The sequence below is a fragment of the Candida parapsilosis genome, contig 005809, assembly GCF_000182765.1.
Source record: "Candida parapsilosis strain CDC317 annotated contig 005809".
Classification (NCBI taxonomy): domain Eukaryota; kingdom Fungi; phylum Ascomycota; class Pichiomycetes; order Serinales; family Debaryomycetaceae; genus Lodderomyces; species Lodderomyces parapsilosis.
In genome coordinates, this window is record NW_023503281.1 from 715,591 (window position 1) to 738,224 (window position 22,634).

General features: G+C 38.1%; 8 protein-coding genes and 1 non-coding gene across 9 annotated transcripts; 6 read left to right on the forward strand and 3 right to left on the reverse strand. All coding sequences in view use genetic code 12, as the record gives it.

Annotated features, from left to right (window-relative positions):
• The first annotated feature begins 2,136 nt into the window (after positions 1 to 2,136).
• Positions 2,137 to 2,229, forward strand: CPAR2_it_cp_Tyr(GUA)_1. Its single transcript is given in 2 exon segments — positions 2,137 to 2,175; positions 2,194 to 2,229. It is a non-coding gene; the product is annotated as a tRNA-Tyr (tRNA).
• A 2,898-nt stretch (positions 2,230 to 5,127) lies between these two features.
• On the forward strand, positions 5,128 to 6,564 carry CPAR2_203550 (uncharacterized protein; the record flags this gene model as incomplete). Its single annotated transcript, XM_036809225.1, has 1 exon — positions 5,128 to 6,564. The coding sequence occupies one exon, from the start codon at positions 5,128 to 5,130 to the stop codon at positions 6,562 to 6,564; it is 1,437 nt and encodes a 478-aa protein (XP_036665882.1).
• A 2,521-nt stretch (positions 6,565 to 9,085) lies between these two features.
• On the forward strand, positions 9,086 to 10,513 carry CPAR2_203560 (uncharacterized protein; the record flags this gene model as incomplete). Its single annotated transcript, XM_036809226.1, has 1 exon — positions 9,086 to 10,513. The coding sequence occupies one exon, from the start codon at positions 9,086 to 9,088 to the stop codon at positions 10,511 to 10,513; it is 1,428 nt and encodes a 475-aa protein (XP_036665883.1).
• Positions 10,514 to 10,931: 418 nt separating this feature from the next.
• CPAR2_203570 (uncharacterized protein) lies at positions 10,932 to 14,561 on the forward strand (the record flags this gene model as incomplete). Its single annotated transcript, XM_036809227.1, has 1 exon — positions 10,932 to 14,561. The coding sequence occupies one exon, from the start codon at positions 10,932 to 10,934 to the stop codon at positions 14,559 to 14,561; it is 3,630 nt and encodes a 1,209-aa protein (XP_036665884.1).
• A 312-nt stretch (positions 14,562 to 14,873) lies between these two features.
• CPAR2_203580 (uncharacterized protein) lies at positions 14,874 to 15,350 on the forward strand (the record flags this gene model as incomplete). Its single annotated transcript, XM_036809228.1, has 1 exon — positions 14,874 to 15,350. The coding sequence occupies one exon, from the start codon at positions 14,874 to 14,876 to the stop codon at positions 15,348 to 15,350; it is 477 nt and encodes a 158-aa protein (XP_036665885.1).
• Positions 15,351 to 16,753: 1,403 nt separating this feature from the next.
• On the forward strand, positions 16,754 to 18,433 carry MUP1 (Mup1p; the record flags this gene model as incomplete). The annotated part of the gene is made up of 1 exon (XM_036809229.1): positions 16,754 to 18,433. One exon carries the CDS (start codon positions 16,754 to 16,756, stop codon positions 18,431 to 18,433), a length of 1,680 nt encoding a protein of 559 aa, XP_036665886.1.
• A 160-nt stretch (positions 18,434 to 18,593) lies between these two features.
• Positions 18,594 to 19,016, reverse strand: CPAR2_203600 (mitochondrial 54S ribosomal protein mL43; the record flags this gene model as incomplete). The annotated part of the gene is made up of 1 exon (XM_036809230.1): positions 18,594 to 19,016. One exon carries the CDS (start codon positions 19,014 to 19,016, stop codon positions 18,594 to 18,596), a length of 423 nt encoding a protein of 140 aa, XP_036665887.1.
• Positions 19,017 to 19,465: 449 nt separating this feature from the next.
• On the reverse strand, positions 19,466 to 20,158 carry ZCF3 (Zcf3p; the record flags this gene model as incomplete). The annotated part of the gene is made up of 1 exon (XM_036809231.1): positions 19,466 to 20,158. One exon carries the CDS (start codon positions 20,156 to 20,158, stop codon positions 19,466 to 19,468), a length of 693 nt encoding a protein of 230 aa, XP_036665888.1.
• A 637-nt stretch (positions 20,159 to 20,795) lies between these two features.
• Positions 20,796 to 21,956, reverse strand: CPAR2_203620 (sulfonate dioxygenase; the record flags this gene model as incomplete). The annotated part of the gene is made up of 1 exon (XM_036809232.1): positions 20,796 to 21,956. One exon carries the CDS (start codon positions 21,954 to 21,956, stop codon positions 20,796 to 20,798), a length of 1,161 nt encoding a protein of 386 aa, XP_036665889.1.
• Between the last annotated feature and the right edge of the window lie 678 nt (positions 21,957 to 22,634).

Here is a 22,634-nt window from a genome sequence, read left to right on the forward strand (position 1 = left end):
TGTGCATACGTGTAATTGTGGCTAAAAAAAATATACATATATGAGAACTTATTATCTTTACCAAAGGCGGGCATAATCGTATTTACTCGTTTGATACAAGTGAGCAAAGTCCACGTGTACACATAGACCAACGATTATAATGCTATTTTAATAAAGACACCTAGAGGATGCCACTATCGTCGTCTTTCAAATAAATTTCAAAAACTGGGATCAATTGGAAATCAGAACACCTTCTGTTTAGAAACAGGCGATTGAAAATGTCTTCGAATTTTGTTGGGTCTCAAGGGTGAAAGCTTAGTATTGGTCGGACTTTTTTTCTTTTCTCTCTAAAAAAAAGCTTAATTTTGTGTACTTTTTAGCTCATACGTCATAATAAGTACTTTTAAAATTTTAATGCCGACACAGTACACAAAAGTAAATCCTTTTGTTCAGCCAATGAAATGAGAGTGTCCGAAACTAAGTGCTATTGTGTTGAGTTCGCTCAGACAGACATAAAATTCATAGTCGGTTTTGTAACTTTTCTTAATCAACTATTTTTTCTTGCGTCTTTCTCTTCTTTTTTCTTTTCATTTCAGGTAAAAAATTCATCACGAAATCCGGGGTAAAGTTGTAAAAATCTCTGAAATAACCTTTCGTTTGATTGGCTTGGAAAACAGATCCACAAAAGTGTGAAATTGACTAGAACCATTTTCCAATACACACACACACAGGTGTTCAGCCTTGTATGAGCTCCACTGACGTGAGCTGTGATGAGCGAATAACAAACAGAATTATTATGACATATAATGATTGAAAAAAGAATGGAGCCACTTTTTATTATCAAGCGTTATCTTCTATATTATTCACTTTTTTTTTTCTTATTTGCGTTTTGTTTGCCCTGTTTTCTATGAAATAGATCGATCACCTATTTCAAGTATTTCTATTCTCTTTTCTTATTGTAATCCAATTGAGAGTATTTTAGTACTACTTAATTCTTTTTATTCTACATTCTGATCACTATAAATTGATCTGCCAATAAAGCCATACATTTTTATTTTAGTTGGAAAACTTCGATAAGGTTTTAAAGATTACCTATTTCGGACCAGAGGTGAATGAAGTATAAACCTTTCTCTTTTATTTAAGCGGAGCCAATGGAAAAATGAACAAAACCTAAAACGTCTTTGAACATTTGATTATGATTTTATACTTTCCTCCTGTCAAGCTTTTGCATTTATCTCAAGCAACATTTAAGTTATTGCCCCATTATTCTAGACCTACAGAGAAAAAGTTCAAAAGGGCAAAAGGCCTTATCAGACGGTTTTAATTGGTGGATACACGAGAGAGAGAGTAAGCGCAGGGAACATATTAAAAGTAATTAAACGTAGATCAATTTCCTTCGCCAAAAATTGGCATTTGGAACTAAAAATAGGATAGTTTCAATCCTCATTCCTCCATCCCTCTGTTCTGGCACTTTCTTTTATAACTGACTAACCTTTGAGCAAAAACAAACGTGACTGAACTCACCGTTTATTCCGTAAAGCCACAAAGGGGGTATCCAACGGTTGCAAAGTCTCGTAACCATGTGTCATTTTTTAATCCATATTGCATGATCACCTCATGACATCGGAATTTGGAAAAAGGGGGGAGTACAAGATGTCTGGGCATCCGTGTTTGGACTTTCGCACGACATATCGAATTCAATCCATGAAAGACTAGAAGTTCATGCCAATTTTGGATTGCTATTTGATTTTCTTAATTTTTGATTACCATTTGGACGCAAAAAATATGTATACAACGACAAAAAAAACGTCGAAAACCTCAAATATTAGTCTTTTAGCAACTGGGCCTTGCTGAAAGCATTTATACTACTAATAGGATAGACAGTGTTTTGAACAAGGAGTTTGGATGTCGATTTTACTCGATTTAGATGACCAAAAAAACGTTACAAGTTGTTTTACAAGACCATCGCACGACAACATGAAGCAATTGTCTAATCGTTGTACCTGACTTTTTTCTCTGACCGCCTTAGATTACTATAGATTACAGAGAACTACACCTTAAAATCAGAACAATGTAGAATGCGCCATTTATATTATTCAAATACCTTGATAATTTATGCTAGTATAATAGAGCGAGCAAAATATTTGCCAAAAAATCCTCCTGGTAGCTTAGTTGGTTTAAAGCACAAGACTGTAACTTTGTCCAGATTTTGTAATCTTGGGATCGGGCGTTCGACTCGCCCCCGGGAGAATCTTTTTTTTTTTGTTTACGTTCACCTTAAAGGACAGTGCCATTACAACTTCACTTTGTTGGAGGTGATACACCCGACATACCAAGGAGAAAGGTCTATTCGGTCCAAGTGGTGGTTTATACCGTCCCTCACCCTGTCGTAATCTGGTGTTTTGCTAAATCTACGATATTTCCGAAAAGATGTACCTTGCTTTATTTTTTCTTGTTATCGTGTGACTTTTACGACTAAATACCCTTACCAATTTCCTGCAAGATAGTGCAGTCATAAGTATGCATCTGGTTTTACGATTCTCCGATGTTTAGGATCGAGCCACTCCGAGAAAATTTTAAATCTTGGCACAACTGCTGGAGAGGAGGCGAAGAAGATGGGAGACATTTTAAAAGCGAGAGCCGAGCCAGCGGAGGGGGAGAAAAAGAAAATTAGACAAGCGATCAACATTCGGACGTATCGCGAAATCAAAATTCTTATGAAACGTTTGACTTAGAGCTGCGCACTTTTAATAAAATTTGTGGCCACCATTCCAGATTCTCTTCGTGTAATTCTACTTTGTAAGGTGTTTTCTTAAGAGGAGAATTTCCGCGTGGCAACAGACAAGCACCAAGGTTGTATGAGTTTACTTACCCCGCTGCCTCTTAAACGTATCCAATCATTGCTTGCTGGCCAAGAATAAGGGCTGTTTATGTATGTGGGCTGCGAAAGTTGCGAAACTAACTACACCTTTGGCTTAATTCTGATCTTGGCAAAGCAACTGAACTCCAATTGGCCCAAATGGCGATGGAATAAATTAAGAAAAAGCGGGGAACTACTAGTTTGAAGTTTTCGACAAAAATCTTTCCTACTTGCTATTACTTTTGCCTATTAAATTCAAAAGCCAAGAACACGGAATCTAGAGGCTAAGAATCTTTTTGCAACTAAACCAAAAGTGGCTTATGGATATGATAATTTAGCTTGGCTTTGAAACAATAATCAGTTTTTCTTATTCACTTTCGCTACAGAAATCAAAAACAAAAACAAAAACAAAATTTAGAGAGAGTAATGATCTTTCCATATCTCATCTACTTACACGAAGAATGGGCTGGTGTCTTCTTCTTTAGATTGGACTCATTTACGCAATATTATCCGCACCAATGAGAATCCAGAGATTTGAAATTAGTAATAACAGAGACATAGTTGTTCTTTTCCTTTTTGTGTGTGTGCTTGAAGTGTAAGTTTCCTTTTATTGCTTGGTAATCATCTTGAAAATTTTTTTTTTGTCCTCTTCTTTTCAGTTCGACCGACTTTGTGGTAGCGAGAATCCAATTTAGTTTAAAGTTACGATTGAGACGTGATGTCTTTAATTTTCTTTTCCTTGAAGTTGCTGTGTGATGTAATCCGACGGAGAAATGAGACGAACAACAAAAACAAAATACACAATAGAAGTAAAGTCGGGTTGTCTCAAGTGGAAAACAATAAGCTTCCCTATAACCACTTACATCCGTTCTCCGTGTTATTGTTATTCTTTACTGATTTGTGCGAATTTTGCTCTCTTATCAATTGTCAATAACAGGAGGGTGGAAGGGAGGAAAATACTTTAAGCCTTGTTCGGTCCGACAACTTCAATATCAAATCGAAAAAAAAAGTCTAACGTCATATACTAATAATAGAAGTTGGATGAAATCAACGAGAAAGAGAACAACATTAAAGTAAATTTATATCTGTAATTGCTTCAGCGAGTTCAGAAGACAGAAGATGGAAAAATACACACTGTTCACCTCTTGAGCAATGTAGATGTAGTCTGTGGATCTGGCTTTCCAACTGAAACGCCGAGCATTACAATATAAAAAATGGCGAAATTCCAGACGCGTTCGGACTAATCTAAAGAAAATATTTTGCTTTCAATTGTTTGTGTTTTCTTTGTTTGCGAGTTCATGTGAGTGACCTAACTACACATATTGTAATTTAACCGGCCTTACATAATACACAATAGGCCCGATGTATGTATTAGTAATTTTGTTGTTCTAGTGTGCAGCTCTAAAATTTAGTGCTTTTTTTTTTCTCACTCTCGTATTTTTTCTATGAAACGATATACCCGAAGAGTGATGATCTATAAAAGACGTATGACGAATACATATATATATATATATATATATATATATCAACTTTGCATTTCGAAGCCAAGTGATTCCTAGTTTTGACAGTTTTCTGCATCTACCCCACTAATATTTCAAAAAAGCATTCAGTATGTATAAAAAGTCCATATGGACGGAAGAATCTAGAACGAGGATGGATCTTGATGCACACCCATGCATTCAAAAGGAAAAGAAACACTTTGGATGTGAGAGAGTTTAGCATCACAATCGGAAGAATATTCAAAGCACATCTTTTGACATACGCCGGGGGAAGAGATTTCACCACTTAAAGAACACACCAACGAGAGCAACACCTTGTGTAGGGTCAAACACGCAAACCGCTCAACCACCTCGAGATAGCCAAACGTATATACCTGATTGGAGGAAAAGAAGCCAAGACACTCATAACCATGAAACACCAAATACAATACGTGCAATCCCCTATTGTTCGCATAGAATTTTTCTTGTTTTTTTTGTTTTTTTTTCTTCTTCCCCACAATTTGATTGCACAGTTAAGAAAATAGTATAAATGAAACTTAAACAACAACAAGAGCAAAAAATTACGAGATTTTCCCCTCCCTCCCCCTCACCACAATCCATATACGATCTTTGATAGAATTATAATCACACAAAAGGTTCAATCATCAGTTTACCGCGTTTCGGAGTAACCAAAACAATAGAAGGCCCTTTAATGTGGAATATATAACCACAACAATATCCTTCCCTTTCTTGTGTCTTAGATCTCATGTTGTAGAACACTTTTACTAACAGCCATAGCTTACCACTACAATGGATTCAACATTACCGGAGTATACCACCTCTTCAGAAACACTTCCCACCTACACATCCTCGATAAACTTTTATGGATTGGCCTTGTTGAAGACCGAGTTTTTGACTCCGTACCAATACAACAACGGCAACAGATCTTGGAAACCAGTACTTTTACACATGAACTCAACTCAGTTAAACATGTACAATATCAATGGTGAAAAAAAACTACAGGACTTGCTCATCAACTTGTATTTCGAATTAAACAACTTGAATCAGTTAACTATAGACGTCAACACTGAGTACAAGAAAAATAATGGAATGGATTTCAATTTAAACCAAGTTGACTTGAATGATATCTTTTCTGGTGATGCTTATGGTGGTCTTGAAGGAAACAAGTCAATGTTTAGTGAATCCAAGTTTGGAAAGTTAAAGAACAAGTTCAAGACGCAGAAGAATCACAAGATACTTTCCACCATTACCAACTACTATGATATATTAAAAGACAATCAATTACTTTTCGAACCAACTAGCGGCGACATCAAAGGCACCACATTTGAAAAACTCAAAGGCTCATTACTCCACTCATATTCACTAGCTCATTTACAAGTTGGTGAAGCACCATCATTGAACCAATTGATTTCCGCCATGTACAAAGAAGATCATTCATCATCGACGTCAAACATATCATCATTGGTCAAGTACAAAAACTCGCTTCGGCTAAGAATTGAATACAAACAAGTATTGCTTCAATTTTGGTCATTTCATGGAATGATTAGCTGGTTCAGAAACTTGTCCATTGGTAGAGATTTGAGCTTGCCATTGGAATTGAGGACTGTTTCCAAGCTCAAGTCCATACCTTCAAGATATAGCAGCAGAAACAATGCTTTGCTTGCTGCCACTGCTGCTGCTGCTAGTTATGGTAGAGGAAGACATCATAGTACAGAAGCCGCTGCCGCTAGTGACGAGCATGCAATGTTTAGAGCTAGCCAATTAACTCACAAGGAGCTTGATTCGGATGTGATTAGTACCGATGGTGAGGACGAGTCAATCTTTGACAATGTACAACAACAAGTAAGAAGAGAATCAGCAACATCCTCAATAACATCCTCCGATGACACTGGTTACGTCACAATCAATGATTTCAAGTTTGTGTCCAGAGAAAATGAATATACAACGGTTGAGAAACAATACATTTCAAACTGTGTCCCCGACTTGAACTCTTTTGATAAATGGAACGGCAGGTTAATCACAATAAGCAATGCTGAATTTTTTGTCAGAGATGAAAGAAATTACAAAAACAAAGATGATGTCTTTATAAGCTATAGTGCATTGGGTGATTTAGTTCAACTGTATGATCGAAAATTTTCCAATTTGCATCAACCGGACAAGATCAGTTCCACAAGAACATTTCTTATTCACCAAAGCGGATTGGTTGGCATTGCGCAGGAATGTTGAAGAGGGTAAAATGCGTATTTATTTATTTATTTATATAACGATTAACGACTTTCACGAGTAAATATACATAACTGTTGTGATGATCAAGATCGAAGGTACGTGTATTGCAGGCTCAAGTTAGTGTCCTCTTTGTATTCATGAGTTTTCCCTGTGTTTTTTTTTGTAATGATGTTTATACATCTTCATTTCAAAGCTACGATCAAAAACTAATCATTAATCGACATTTCTCTCGCAGCCAGGAAGAAAAACTCTTACTTATAAACCCGAAACCTTGGCGATATCTTGTCGCTCAAAATTTTGCAAGTTTTAAAGTACATAAATTCCTACACGAATAGAAACGCTTAGTTCACTACACATGAGTACATTGAATCAAATGCTATTTTTTCTTTTGATTAATCCACTTGTTAACTCGTTTATTTCTACCGCATAGCATCAATTATAGAAATCTTCGCCAGATTATAATTTAATGCTTTCAAGTGGTGTATCTAGTCTTCGTTATGAGACAGACTCAATACAAACGGGTCTTCCCACAAAGTGGCAGCAACCACCAGGGTTGGTTTCTATCGCTACGCAAAACGTTATGACTTTAGGTTTCTATTTATAGTAGCCATGGGCCTACACTTTTCTTTTTGCAGAGAAAGCTCCACGCAGCGCTATTATGATTTGCTTTGAAAACCATTCTATGTTGCATCTAAGGTTATAATATAGGATTCGTCCTTCTGGTCCACAATACGTATAGTTGGATATCTTCTTTGACTAATGGGGCCGATATTGCCTAGCCACTCGATGAATAATTTTCAATGAAGTAGAAGGGTTAAAAAAAAAAGGCACAAAGTTGGCCTTGTGTCACCCTCGAAAAAGCTTGCTAATCTCCGCCTGAATCTGCTTCATTTCCGTTATATCGTTTTTGAAAATCCGTTTAATGACCAACCTGTACCTTGGACAAGTCTCTGTTATTATCTATACTTATTTAGCCCCAGGACGTTGTAGGTTTCATTGAAGCGCAAAGTGTTTGCGTCAATTTGCAACTGCCGCAAAATAGTTTGTTGCAATCATGAAAAAGACCAGAGACAAATACCCCATCCTGCTCTTTTTAGACAGTAGCACGACGGAATTTGAAACGTGCTGTCAAAATTCTTGGACGTCTCGTCTCGGGTGGTTGTGTAGAACGTTTTCAATATCTTAGATTCTTCATCTATTTATAGAAGGCATTTAAAAAACTCAGAGATGGGGCCGAGTCAAGTATACACAAAAGTCAAAACCGCAATCAAGATATTAGTGTGTTTTATTGTATTCATCGTCAGGTATGTCATTTCTCACACACGTGGAGCCCATAAAAGAAGCGCAAGTGTGGAACGTTCCGACGAAAGACAATGCCTAGAGACAAAAATTTGTAACAAGAGGCTAAAAATACCACTAAAGGGCCGAACGACATTTACCGACGGAAACAATGCAAGAAGGTCGTTAAAACTATGGTGGTTTGCAATATAATCGCAAACTTGAAAAACTCAGAGATGCAACTTTCACCACTGCCGTTAGTTATAGTATCAAGTTTCTACAGGTATACATTGCCCCTGAGACTCGGACTTGCTCATCAACAAACTGTACCGACTTAAGCAGGTAATTCAAGGACTGCAATTTTGCAAGCTTCTGTGTTTGGTCGTTTATTTTGTGTTCTTTTGTCATTTTGACTTCTTTGCAAAAAAAAAAAGAAACAAAACAAGTCCGCACCCACTTGTGCCTGCTTTGCCCCTTACCTCGAGTCACAAAACGATTCATACTGACAGCCAAGAACTGCGCAATTACTAATCAAACTGGTGTACAAAAATCTGCCATTTTATGGCCACATTTTACCGAGGACAAATACGTCACGTGCTGTGAGTTGCGAAAAGAGGATGATGCTATTTATAAACCAAAAGCTTCACATAATTAAAGATTTTATAAATACCTTATTGAAGTTTCTTGAAAGGTGATGCTTTTAGAAATCTTGTCGTACTTTTTTGAAGAAACATCTACTGTAACGTGAAGTCCTTAACTTTGAGTATTGTATGTATTTCGCCTTATGTCAAGGTAGGGAAAATATTCATAGAATGGAAAGGGGCACTTATGTTACGCAGCAGCCACAACTGGGTGTTGATGAATCGTGACAAGAAAGTCTTGCTACATGAGTTTTTGAAAAAGTTCTGATACAGTTCTCCTACACACAAGAAGCCATGGCGCTGCTGGGTCAGCAGTCACACCTGCTCGAGAATTACGTTCCATTTTGATTTGCGTTCAAATGTTTTAAAATACACAAACGTTTTGAATTATTTGGCAGCTAGTTCACTAATAGGGAACAATCAATTTTGATGCGGAACACCCATTAAAAATACAACAGAAGGCAATAAAAGCACTCAGGTGCCTCTTCAATTGTGCCGTGAAGTATCAGGAGCCAACAAAGCTACTTAGAGGCGGGGTCTCTCTTTCCTATTGACCTCGATGAATGCTTTTTACTAACAGTTCATCTTTACAGTCATTAGATATGCATTCAACACTACCAGAGTACACCTCAAGGAATGAATTACTTCCCAAATATACTTCCTCGATAAACCTTCATGGGTTTGCGTTACTCAAAATAGAGTTTTTGACTCCGTATCAGTGCAACAATGGAAATAGATCTTGGAAACCAGTACTTTTACAAATAAACTCAACTCAACTAAACATATACAATATCAATGCCGATAAAAAGTTGAAAGAGTTGCTCGTCATTTTGTACTTTGAGTTGAATAGTTTAAAGCAGTTGACAGCTGACATCAACACTGAGTACAAGAAAAACAATGGGGTGGATTTCAATTCAAGTCAAAGTGAACCAGATGATTTCTTTTCTGAGGATGCGTACGCCGGTATCAGAAAGGATAATCCGTTTAGCGAATCCAAGTTTGGAAAGTTAAAGAACAAGTTCAAGACGCAGAAGAATCACAAGATACTTTCCACCATTACCAACTACTATGATATATTAAAAGACAATCAATTACTTTTCGAACCAACTAGCGGCGACATCAAAGGCACCACATTTGAAAAACTCAAAGGCTCATTACTTCACTCATATTCACTAGCTCATTTACAAGTTGGTGAAGCACCATCATTGAACCAATTGATTTCCGCCATGTACAAAGAAGATCATTCATCATCGACGTCAAACATATCATCATTGGTCAAGTACAAAAACTCGCTTCGGCTAAGAATTGAATACAAACAAGTGTTGCTTCAATTTTGGTCATTTCATGGAATGGCTAGATGGTTTAGGACCATGACTATTGGTAAAGATTTGAGCTCACCGTTGGAGTCGAGAACTGTCACTAATTTCAAGTCAATCCCATCAAGTTTCAATCGAAGAAATAATACATTGTTAGCAGCAACAGCTGCTGCCGCCACTTATAATAGGAAAAGACATTATAGCCATGAAGTTGATAACAATACGATACAACTGTTTAAAGATGAACAGCGGACTTACAAGGACCGAAGTGCGTATGTTATAAACACAGAGGACGAAGAGGATTCTCTGTTTGACAACGCACAACAATACGCGAGACCAGAGTCCATACTTTCATCAATTTCATCGGTAGAAAAAACTGGTTACGTCAACATCAATGGGTTCAAGTTTGTATCCAATGAAAATGCATACACAACATTAGAGAAGCAATACATATCCAATTGTGTTCCCGATCTCAATTCTTTTGACAAATGGAATGGAAATCTCATGACTATAAGCAATGCCGAATTTTTTGTCAAAGATGGAAGTGGCAACAATGAGAGTGACAATACGTTTATAGGTTACAACATACTAGGTGATATGGTTCAAAGATTTGATAGAAAATCCTGCAACCTCAATGAACAAAACAAGTCCAGTCACACAAGAACATTCTTGATACAACGGGATGGTTTGGCCGAAGTTAAACAGGACGAGTGAGTGATGAACCATAAACTATTTGTTGTTGCACAACAGTTACAATGGAGAAAAAAAAACGAGTTGCAGAAATTCCTCTACTCTCTTTCTCAAATGTTAGAGGGTCCTTTCTCTTTTTGCTCAACATTTTTTCGGACTATGAAAAAAAGGACAGCAGAATAATTAGAATTAACACAGCGAGAAAAGAGTAATTAGATCAACTGGAAAAAGAAAAAGAAAATGAAAAAAAAAAATTGTCTCAGTTTTTACAGCCAAAAAGTTCTACTCCAACTAGAAACATCAGTTGTCAAAACACTGTTCAAAGAGATTGAATTCCCGGAACAGCTACTTACCCACTCCTTCCCGAAACCCATTCCCCGCTGCTTCCCCCCCGAAAGCATTGTCCATTTGTTCAAAACCTGTCTTATCGTTAAAGAGAAATATGCCCACTCCTGCTGAAATTATCGCTGCTCGTTTAAACAACCAGTCAGAAGAAGTTGAGCAAGAAGAGGTTGAGGGTATTGTTGCACCTGAGCCAAAGTCCAGAAGTAACACACCATCGATTAATGACGATTCTGCATTCCCTGCATTGGGATCAAAAATGGGTTCTGGTGTTCAACAATCAGGCGCCACTTCATGGGGCCCAAAAATGAAAGCACCTCCAACAGCAGTACCGGTTGCATCTAATACTCCCAAGACTTCTAAGAATGGTAATGGTTTTGCTGTCAAGCCAAAAATCTCCACTATCCAAGAAGCTTTCTCTTTGGATGTCGAAGATCAATTGAACGTCGCCCGTCCCGAATTTATCAAAATTTTGACCTATGTTATGCAAGAAACGAAAACTAACGTTGAATGTACCACTTCTCAACATACAAAAAAGAGAACGTTTTTGATAAGTGGTAAGCCAGATGATGTTAAACTTGCCAAGCGTTTGGTTGTCAAGAAGTTGACTAAACCAGTTCAAATCAACTTTAATGTACCAGCCAAATTGAGATCTAGAATCATTGGTCAAGGTGGCAGAACTTTGAAGCCAATCATTCAAGCAAATGAAGTTAGAATTGAGATTGGCGATAAGGAAGAATCATACAATTCAGGTGATGCTAGTGATGATGAGGACGACTTGTTTGCTACAACGGTCGTGATCAGCATCGATGGTGACGTCGAAGGTGCCAAAGCAGCAAAGAGCGAAATTTTGGCCATTGTTAGAGAAGAAACCAAAAACTTGACCGTCAAGGTTCCATTGAATGAAAATGTGAAACCATTTGCGGAAAAAGAATTACAAAGCATTGTTGATCAAAATAATGAATTGGACTTTTCTATACCCACTTTCAAATCAGGCTCAAACTCCATTGTGATCCACGGGGAGCGTGAATTGGCATTAGAGGCTAGAGCTAATGTGAAGGCAGCTTTAGAGAAGTTGTCTCAAAAGATTGTCACTGAAGAAGTCCCCATTCCTAGAACCAAGTATCAATTTTTGCCAATTGATGAAGTCTTGTCCAAGTGCAATGTTTTGATTCAATTACCAAAAGACGGCGAGACGAATGTTAAATTCATTGGCGAGAAGAAAAATATCAAGTTGGCTCAAGAAGAGGCAAGGAAAGTCACTTCACAGTACAAGGTTGAAATATTGGACATGTCAAAGGCCCACAAGGGAAATTTGAGACATGTTAGTGCTGTTGCCGCGTACTTGAATAAAATTGGTGCTTTCAAAACCATTGCTGAAGCCAATGATGTTGTGATCAATGCTCCTAAAATCAAGGAATTGAACGACGAATCTGTCACTTCAATTCCAATTCAAATTGTGTCAAAAGGTGGAGATGAACAAATCAAAGCTGCAAAGAAATCTATTGTTAGTCAAGTCAATAAGATCACTCCCGACCAAACCAAAGTTATTGATGATATCGAATCGTTTTTGTTAAACAGGGTTGATGGAGTCATTGGTGCTCTCGCCCAGAAAGAGAAAGTTGAATATGTCATTTTGCAAAATGTCATTGTCTTGTTCAATTCTCAAAACCAACAAGAAGAAGAGGCAGAGGACTTTGACGATATTGATTCCAGTGGTGATGACGCTTTTGCTAAGATTAATTCTGCTTTAAATACTTTGAGAGAATTGGCTGCTAATTTATCAAGCGCTACTTTGGAGGTGCCCACCAAAGATCAAAAAGAAGTTGTTTCAGGTCCAAAGGGTGTGACATTAAGGTCTATTTTATCTACTGTTGAACCTGATACTGTCTCTGTTAAATTGCACAGCAATGGAACTTCTTTGTCTGAGAATGAAATCTACATTCATGGTATTAAATCGTCTGTTGCAACTATCAAGAAGGAGATTGAATCTGTATTGGCTGATGCAAAGGAGTACCCAGATGGTTTCACAAGCGAAGTTCGTGTACCATCACAAATCTTGTCTAGATTGGTTGGTAAGAACGGATCATTTTTGAATACCCTTCGTGATGAGTTTGGGGTTAGGATTGATGTACCAGAACAAGATGCAAAGAAAGATGATTCTGAGAAAGCAGAGGTCACTATTAAAGGTGTCAAGAAAAATGTTGAGGCAGCCAGGGCCAAAATTTCTGCGTTGGCAAAGAAGTGGGCTGATGAAACATTGGTTAGAGTTAGAATTGAAAACCAATACCACCGTAGAATGATTGGAGCCCAGGGTGTGTTTATCAACCGTTTGCAAGACAAATACAATGTCAAGATTAGATTCCCCGCCGCTGATGCTTCATCTCCATCCCCATTTGCCGATGCACCCAAGTCAAAAGATGAGGTTACAATCAAAGGTCCGTCAAAGGGTGTTGCTAAAGCAGAGGAAGAGTTGCAAGAATTGTACCAGTTTGAAAAAGAAAATGGGTTCAAAAAGTTGTTGCAAATTCCTTCAAAAGCAGTTGCCAGAATTATTGGTAAAAACGGAGAAACCATTAAAGACATTGCTGATGGTACTGGCGTTGAATACAACTTTAAACGTGAAAACGACGAGTCTAGTGGATTTGTTGAATTGGAGTTGACTGGTTCCAAAGCAGCTTTAAAAGATGCAACAACCAAGATTCAAGAAATCATTGATGAGGTTGAAAACTTTGTTGTGCGTACAATCAAAGTTGATACCAAGTACCACCGTGATTTGGTTGGTCCTTCCGGATCAGTTATGAAGCAAATTATCAGCTCAGCAGGTGGGGATGATTTACCAAGAGGAAAGTACCATCGTTTGTTGACCATTCCAAATGAAGGTTCTGGTTCTGATGAGGTTGTGTCACAAGGTGACAAGACAATCGTCGACAAGATTATTAGTGCAATTGAGAAAATTGTTGAAGAGAAAGAAGCGTCTATTGTTGAGGAGATCGATTTACCCAAGGAAAAACACAGATTGATTATTGGACCAAGTGGCTCAATTCGTCATTCATTGCAGTCAGATTTCGGCGTCACCATTGAAATTCCAAGGGCAAATGATGAAAGCACTATTGTCAAAGTAAGTGGTTTACCCGAGAAAGTGGCAGCAGCTAAGGACAAGATTGAAGAATTGACCAAGGATGACTGGAAAGTCTCTATCGATATTTTGGAAAAATACCACCCATTAGTGTCTGAACATGGTGCTATTTTCAAAAAGTTAAAAAGCGATTATAAAGTTGAAGTGACCCACGGTGATTTTACCAGAAGAGCCAGTAAATTATCCTCAGCATTAATCCCTGCTCCTGTAGAATCAGCATACCCAGAGAACGAGGAGGAGTTTAAATTTACAATTGAAGAACTTGTGCCAGAAAACAGTGATGATGACGTTGTTATCCCTTGGAGATTGAAGGGAGATGAGGAAGATGTTGAAAAAGCGGTTCAATTGATCAACAAAAAATTGGAGTTGGCTAAATCTGCTACTGCTCATGCATGGTTCTATGCATCAAAACCGTCAGTGTTTTCAAAAATCATTGGACCTCAAGGATCAAAGGTTAATAAATTGCGTTCAAAGACAAATACATTCATTACAATCCCTAGAGCCAATGACAAGTTCTCTAAATTCATTTACCTCGTTGGTGATGAGATTAACTTGAACGAGGCGCATGAAGAGATTAAAAAGCTATTGTAAATAGAATATATCATTGGTTAGTTTTATCTTTTAGTTGTTGAAGTAACGGCTGTAGTGAAGCCATACTGTAGGTAGACTAAGCCCGCGTCGTACGGGTGAATCGGACAGAAAGAGCTTGCGGAGGTAAGCCGCGCCTCGTCAGTAGTATATTTTTTATGTTTCGGAATGACGTAGATTGTTATGCGCCGCGGTAAAATACTTTCTTTTTCAAGATGATAAGTGAATATAAATAGATGGCTTATCTTCCAAAACAGCAATCTTTTAAATTTTCTGGGACAATCAATATAGACACACTAATAAATACCATCCAACATGTTTGTAGTCGGAACTGCAATCGCAATAGGAGCTATAGCTGCTGATAGACACAAGAGAAAGAAGAAGCTTAGAAATATGAGTATCAAGGAAAGAGAGGAGTTTGAACGCTATGAAAGAGCTCAGCAAAGGATGCTGCAACAACAACAGATGTCCCAGCAAGGATACGCACACCCATCACAACAACAATATGCACCACCAAGACAACTGCGCAAACTGCGTCGCGCACAAGAAGCAGCAACACATTCTCAAACCCCTAGCACAGATAAATCGAGTCGAATGAATTATAACCGTGAAGGAAGAGCTGCTAATAGGCAGGACCACGCAGCACCATCATCATCATCGTCAATGTCATCACTACCACCACCACCACCCACACCACAGAGAAACAAACAAGGGCCAAGAGTTCAGCAACATGTGCAGTCAATGCTTGGAGATAATGATGTTTACGATCCTCCACCAAAGTATACCCCTTGAACAGCGGGCGAAGGATTTTTGATTTTATATAACTTTTTACTTTAAATAAACGAATAGCTTTATAATTTCCGATGTAGTAGTAAGCGAGTTTGGTGATTCATTTGTCACATGATTGTCGCAGAACCTTTTTCACGACACTAGAACGAATACACTAATTGCAAAAGATTACCCGACCCGCAACCAAAGTCTCCAGTTTGTGAATTGAAGTTAGAATGGGTATTTTGCTCCAAACAAGTAGTATGTCGCCATTTCGCCCAGTAAAAACGGGGAATCCATTTTTATTCTGGAGAAATTATGCCAAGCTTCACCTCTTATCTACAAGAGCAAGCCACAATTGAAGAAAAGTGAAATTGCCGATTGCTACAATCAAGATGTTGTTGAAGAGTGCCCAACGCCTCTGGTTTGCCTTACATATCCACCTTTGTTGTTGTTAGTGTCTTTGAAAAGACGAGATGTCCAAAACAATAGGTAGAATACGAATAGATCTGAAATTTCATCGTAAACGACATGTAGCGAGATTCGTAAGGCGTCGGGGCATTTTCTCCACAGTAGTAACCACAGTTTTCTTTTTTGTCATTTGTACGTCTACACACGTTTTTGCAGATGAATTCTCCTGAATTTCATGTTTATGCCTGAAATAAACCGTTGACGGAAAAAATAGAAATCAACTCACACGACACAAAACTAAAAAAAAATCAATTGGGCTGCAAAAATGCCTTTTTATTGCAACTTCACGTGATCAAGTAAACTTTAAAACGACACAGAGGCAAATTGCCTTATAAAATAAATTGACAATTTATCCGGTCGACAGTACTACAGTGGGATGCTTTTGGTTACGTTTCGGCGATTTTGAGGTTAAATGAGTGTAAACACTGTTAATTCATGCTGTAATTAATACGAACGATGTTAATTGACGACCCCTCCTTTACTGTGGGATGATCCACAGTGTAATCTGTGGCTCTCTGCCACGAAAAATACATGTAAATAATAAGGAGAAAAAAACGACCAAGAGAACTCATAAATTGCCCAATTTCTTCAACACTGGAGCACTCTACTGATGGTTCTTGACTCCTCTGTATCAACCTCCTCCCTGCTCCATACATTACTCTATACGGCTCTGTATGTGTTACACCTAATTACTCTCAATTCATAAGCCACAGTTTTTTTTTTCGATTGTTATAAATTAATGCGAAGAGTTTAAAACAGAAAGCATAAAAAGGAAAAAGAAAAAAAAGAAATTTAAACGGTGTGAGTAAAAAATAAAATATTAATTGCAGCTACAAGAAGGTCCCTTTTTTTTCTTTCAAATCATTTATTATAAAGACGTTGCCATTTCCCTTCCCCTTCCCCTTTACTCATCGCGGTTATTAATTATCTCCTATACGAAATCATCTTCAACCACAATGGGGCTCGCTGACGCTTATAGGTTTCTGAGTAACTCAAACTCCGAAAAGAAAACCGAAGAAGGATTCGAAAACAACAGCAATGGCATAGATAGTTTTGATAATCATAGTCAACTAACTTCAGGCTCCGAAAAGGGGGCACACGTTTTGGAAACAGATAGAAATGTCAAGGAAATTGGAATTGTTTCAGCTTCATTTTTGATGCTCAATAGAATGTTGGGAGCAGGTGTGTTTTCGACTGGTTCTACAATTTATGCTTTATCAGGTTCAGTGGGAACTGCATTGATGATGTGGTTTGCTGGTACAGTTATTGCATTCACTGGGCTCTTGGTTTACATGGAATTGGGAACAGCTTTACCAAGAAATGGTGGTGAGAAAAACTACCTTGAGTACATGTTTCCAAGACCGAAATTTTTGGTGACGGCAATGTATGCTTCGTACGTGTTTTTTCTTGGTTGGGCATCTGGTAACTCAATTGTTGTTGGTGAGTATATCTTGAATGCTGCAGGCAAAGAAGTCACCCAATGGAACTCTAGAGGTATTGGTTTAGCTGTTATAACATTTTCATTCTTGATCAACGCTATCAATGTCAAGGCGGGTTTGTTTTTGGCCAATATTTTGGGTACTTTCAAAGTAATCATTGTTCTTTTCATCAGTGTTACTGGATGGGTTGCGTTGGGAGGCGGAATCAAGACGAATAACTTTCAATCAACTGGTAATTTCCACAATGCTTTTGAAGGGGAGAGTCCGACTGGTTTTGGTATAGTCAATGCTTTATACAATGTTATCTGGTCTTACGTCGGTTACTCAAATGCAAACTACGCCTTGGGTGAAATCAAGAACCCAGAAAGAGTCTTGAGAATTGCTGCACCATCTGCATTCATTGGTTTGGGTATCATTTACATGTTTGTCAACATTGCATACTTTGCTGTCGTTCCAAAGGCTGAAATTGCATCATCAGGCAGAATCTTGGCTGCTTCGTTTTTCAAATATGCTTTTGGTGACAAGGCCGAAACAGCTGCTTCGGCTTTCGTTGCCATCTCGGCATGGGCAAATGTTATGTCTGTCATTTTTTCACAAGGTAGAATCATTCAACAATTGGGACGTGAAGGCTCTTTACCATTTTCACGTTTCTTTGCTACTTCAAAGCCATTTGGAACTCCGTTTGTTGGGTTGATGCAACATTGGATTGTTTGTATTGTTACCATTGTTGCCCCACCACCAGGTGATGCATACAATTTCATTTTGAACTTGATTTCATACCCATTGAATGTTGTCAACACTGTTCTTGCCGGTGGATTGATTTACATATACTACAAAAAGTACAAAGGATTGACTGAGTGGAACCCTCCAATTAAGGCCTCTCTTCCAGTTGTCATTTTCTTCTTCCTTGCATCATTATACTTGATTGTTGCTCCATATATCCCACCAGTTCATGGACAAAAAGTGTACAATGACTTACCGTACTGGATCCATGCCGTTGTAACTTGGGGTGTCTTTGGGGTTGGTTTAGCATATTGGATTGTTTGGGTCAAGATTTTGCCACACTTTGGTGGTTATCGTCTTGTTGCAAAAGAGATTTTGGGTGACGATGGATTTTGGAGAAATAAGATTTACAAAGTTTCAAAAGATGCTGATGAGATCGATCAAATCGGTGAAAATGTTGAGGTGGTCAAATGAGGGATCAAAGGGGTATGATCATCGCTTAATTTTCTTTAGTTCTCCTTTGTATATTAAATAGAGGTTCAATTCTATTGGGATTTTGTTTTAGTATGAGAGCAGTATTAGTTTGTAAAAACAAAACATAATTCTTGTTCAACTATTTACAAGACATACATCTCTATATGTTAAACCTGTGTCCCTTTGGTGCATGCAAAGGTGACCATATTCCTCTAACCGAATCATTTTCTGATGCAACCTTGTGGTTACATTTGAACAAGTCATTACCTGATCGTTGTAGATACTCATTGATCTTTTGAACAATTTCGTGATTCTTCATGTTCCTCACATCAACCTCTGTAACTTTATCATCATTATAACGAAAAATGAGTTTAGGATGTCCTTGTCTCTTGAGCACCTCAAACATCACTTGAGGTTTCGATTGTGCTAGCTTATCCAATTGTCCATTTGTTAAAATGTGTCTCATACCTTGGGAGGACCCTCCCCAGTTACAGTACTGTAGCGTTAGTTTGTTGCAGGGAAGTACGTAAGTACCTAATCCATTCCGTGCTATCGAGGTTCTTGCTATAGCTTTGACAGGCATCTCAATAGTGTTTAGCTTGATACTGTTGATATTAATGGGGCACGCAAAAAATTTTCATTTGATAAATCGCGGTCGTGTAGGCAATCCCAATAAATACTAACAGGAGGAATCAATCTGAAGAACATCCAGATTGATATTCAATAGCATAAAACAGTATTGTAGAAAAATGCTAGCCATTGATACCGTTGAAAGTAGCTGATATATACAGCTGCCAAACAACTCACAGCTCGTTTGGTTCGCCACAGTCATGGAAACCCCACCAATAATGACTCAACGAGAGCATAAAGAACTACAACACGATATCTGGCGAACTTCCACTACAAACAACCCTCATTTGTAAATGCCTTGTATTGGCAAACAACCTATTCCAAATCCTAAAACAAACCTAAATAGAAAAATACATCAGCTTAAAAGAACGAAAACAATACCCCCTCCCATTGAACTAGTTTTTAAACCCCACACAAATCCTTTCGAGAATCAAAGCTGGTGATTATGAACTTTGTGCTTGACGCGTGCTTCTTGATGTCGTCTCTGTTCTCCTTCTCTCCAGAATCTTCAAATCGCAGTCCTCGTACATTGCTGTCTTTAGCTTGTAACTTGTAGCTGATATTACGTAATGGTGGTAAAGTCATGAAACTTACATCTTGGCTGGGACTGCCTGGATGATGGGATATGGGGGATTGCATGGGACTTGGATAAGGATTGACCTCCTGTTTTACAGCCATTGGTGTGGATTTCATTGCAACTTCTGGTGACAAAGGTGCTTCATGGGTAATTGGTGACGATAACAATGAACTTATATCACATTTGGTTGACCTCACGGTTGCAGTTTTGACGCTTTCTTCTAGCTCCTTCCGACTATCTTGATTGGCGGCAGGTTCGGGCCAACAACATTCCAAAAAATTTCTAGTACAAGCTTGACATTTGCCATTTACCTTATCTTCATCACACTTCTTCTTTCTCTTTCGGCAAGTAAAGCAACCAGTTTTCGTTCTTCTTTTGATTTGACTTTCGTCCTTCCTTGGCTTGCTAACTTTTGTACGCGAGCAATTTACCTTTTTTGTTGATGATAATAATGATGATGGTGAGGGTTTGACTGAAATGTTCAAAACTCGTTGGTACGACCTATAGCTGGTTTCCATTTTTTGAATATAACACTATTACTACAAGAAGAGCAAAGAGGAGAAGGAGCTTCTAATTTTTAAAAATTTTCACCGTCTATATGAATCATGCTCTGAAAACATTGCCCTAATGCTTCTTCTCCAAAAATAAAAAAGAAAAAAACTTAACCAAATTGGCATTTTCCAAAAATTTAACCGCGAGTGTCCCAAAATGGATTTTATTTTTGAAAATGGAAGGTAACACCTTAGCACTAATCTCAAAATGGCAATTAAAAGCATGCGCGGTTATAAAAAACAAGGAGCCACAGAGAAAGAAAAGGAAACTCACCACGAGACTGTGGCAAGGTAATCACAGAGAAAAAGAAATTTTTTAACTTTTAAGCTGCAAAATCGAATCCGATAGGCATTTACGATTTGAAAGAGAAGCATGCATGCACACGATACAAAGTTCATTTGTGCTACATAAATTGCGATTTGTATTTTTAGCAAGGCATCTTCTCCATTTTTTCAAGTTGTGACCGGTGCAACGCAGACTAAAGTACGATTTCGCTAATCACACCTGCACTTGGACACCTATTTTTTTCACTTCCGTCTACAATTTGCGTCAAGCCAGACCATAAAAATAACATTCCCCTACTGAACTATAAAAAAAAGTTCTTTAAATTGGCTTGACTGCTCTCAAAGCTTGTTCTAAATCGCCAGTGGTGAATTCTTCCTTGTTCAAATCCTCGAGCTTTCCTATAGGACGTTCACCCAACACACTAATCCTATAAGCATGTCTAACTTCACCATCCTCAGTGTCAAATGTAGCAGTATGAGAAACACCACTGTTGTGGAACAAAGCAACCTTGTTTCTCTTTCCACCTTCCCAGTTGACCCTCAATTGTAAGTCGTGACTTCTTTCAATAAGATCATAAAGGAAATTCAACAAGTATTCACTTTCCTCTTTCTTCAATTCAACGATTCTTCTTCCAAAGGCTCTATTGACATAAATTGATTTTTCTTTAGTGACTGGATCAACTCTAATCAATGGATGAATATTCGAAACAGCTTTTCTTCTTTCAACACCACCTTGAAACGTGGAGTTGGCTGCTTGGTCCTCACTTGTGTGCAAAACGTGCAAACCTTCCAATCTCTCCTTCATAGCTGGTGACAATCTTCTGTAAGCTTCAGTTGTATCAGCGAAAACAGTATCACCACCGTCACCACTTTCCAACACTTGAAAAATTGTAAATCTACTAGGAGTTATCTCATAAGTGACATCACTATGGAAAGACGTGTTGGTGGTTCTGTCACGAAAGACTCTCTCCAACTCGCCCTTTTCTGGTCTTCTGTATGTAATGTGCAATTCAGGATGACCTCTTGGAGAACCTGAACTTGGATGAATGTGTAAATTTCCAAAATATTTACCAAACTCAACTGCAAAACCTGGTCCATGTTGGGCAAAATCTTGATCGTTGAACAACAATACTTTTCTTTGTGCTAAAAATAAAGCCAATTCGTCCTTTGCAGCATCATTCAATTGTGACAACTGGATACCATCCACCTCAGTACCAAACTTCGGGGTGATTCTAGTTGCTTTGTAATTACCACCTTTGGGGAACAAGTTTGGGAATGAAGGGTCAGCTCTGGAACCTGGGTCAATGTATTTCTCAAATTTCAAAGGTGGATATTTTTGTCTTGGGTCCCATGTAGGCAAAAAATCGGGAAATTTAGCCTGTGCTCTGTTGTGTCTATTGATGACCAAAACACCATCTTCGTCAATCTCGTCAACCTCCTTGTTGAAGTGGATATCAGAGTTACCAAATTTTGTCGTCATTGTGTGTGTGTGTGTGTATGTGTGTGTGTATGTGTGTAAATGTGTACGTAAGAAGGGAGTATATGAGTATGTGAAATAATTTGGAAAAGTTCAATTGGACAATTTGATCACTTTATATAATTTTTTAAACCACCCGGAGAGTTGGTTTTGGTAATTAATCGTGACATTGATTGATACTGACGAAATTCATAGAATTGTTTGGATTTTGTGCCTGATAGTTAGAGTGATAACACAAGATGTGTGCAATCGTCGACGCCACAGTTTGTAATTCAACTTCGCAACTGGTAGCAGTCTCGGCACGGAAAATTGATTACATTTGGTCTTTTCCAATCGGTTCGGGGAAAAGATTAACACCACTTGTTATCTTACAGAACAGGGTATTGTTCACATGCATCTTATGAGAGAACTTTTTTTCACCTCTTCTAGATTTGAAATGCAAGGTATACACGGTAGAAGTGACAAGATTGCACCATTCGGCCGAGACTCCGCAATTCAAATTTCTTTCCACGCGCCGAAATCCGAAAGAACGCCACACATTTTGTGAACTTATGACGAAATCTTACAAATAGTGAGATAGTATTGTAACTATGAAGTCAGGATTATTTGTTGTCAGAAAGATCTGACAATGATAGAGAATGAAAGCACAAGAGTCACTGAGGCAGTTTTTGAAGATCTTTA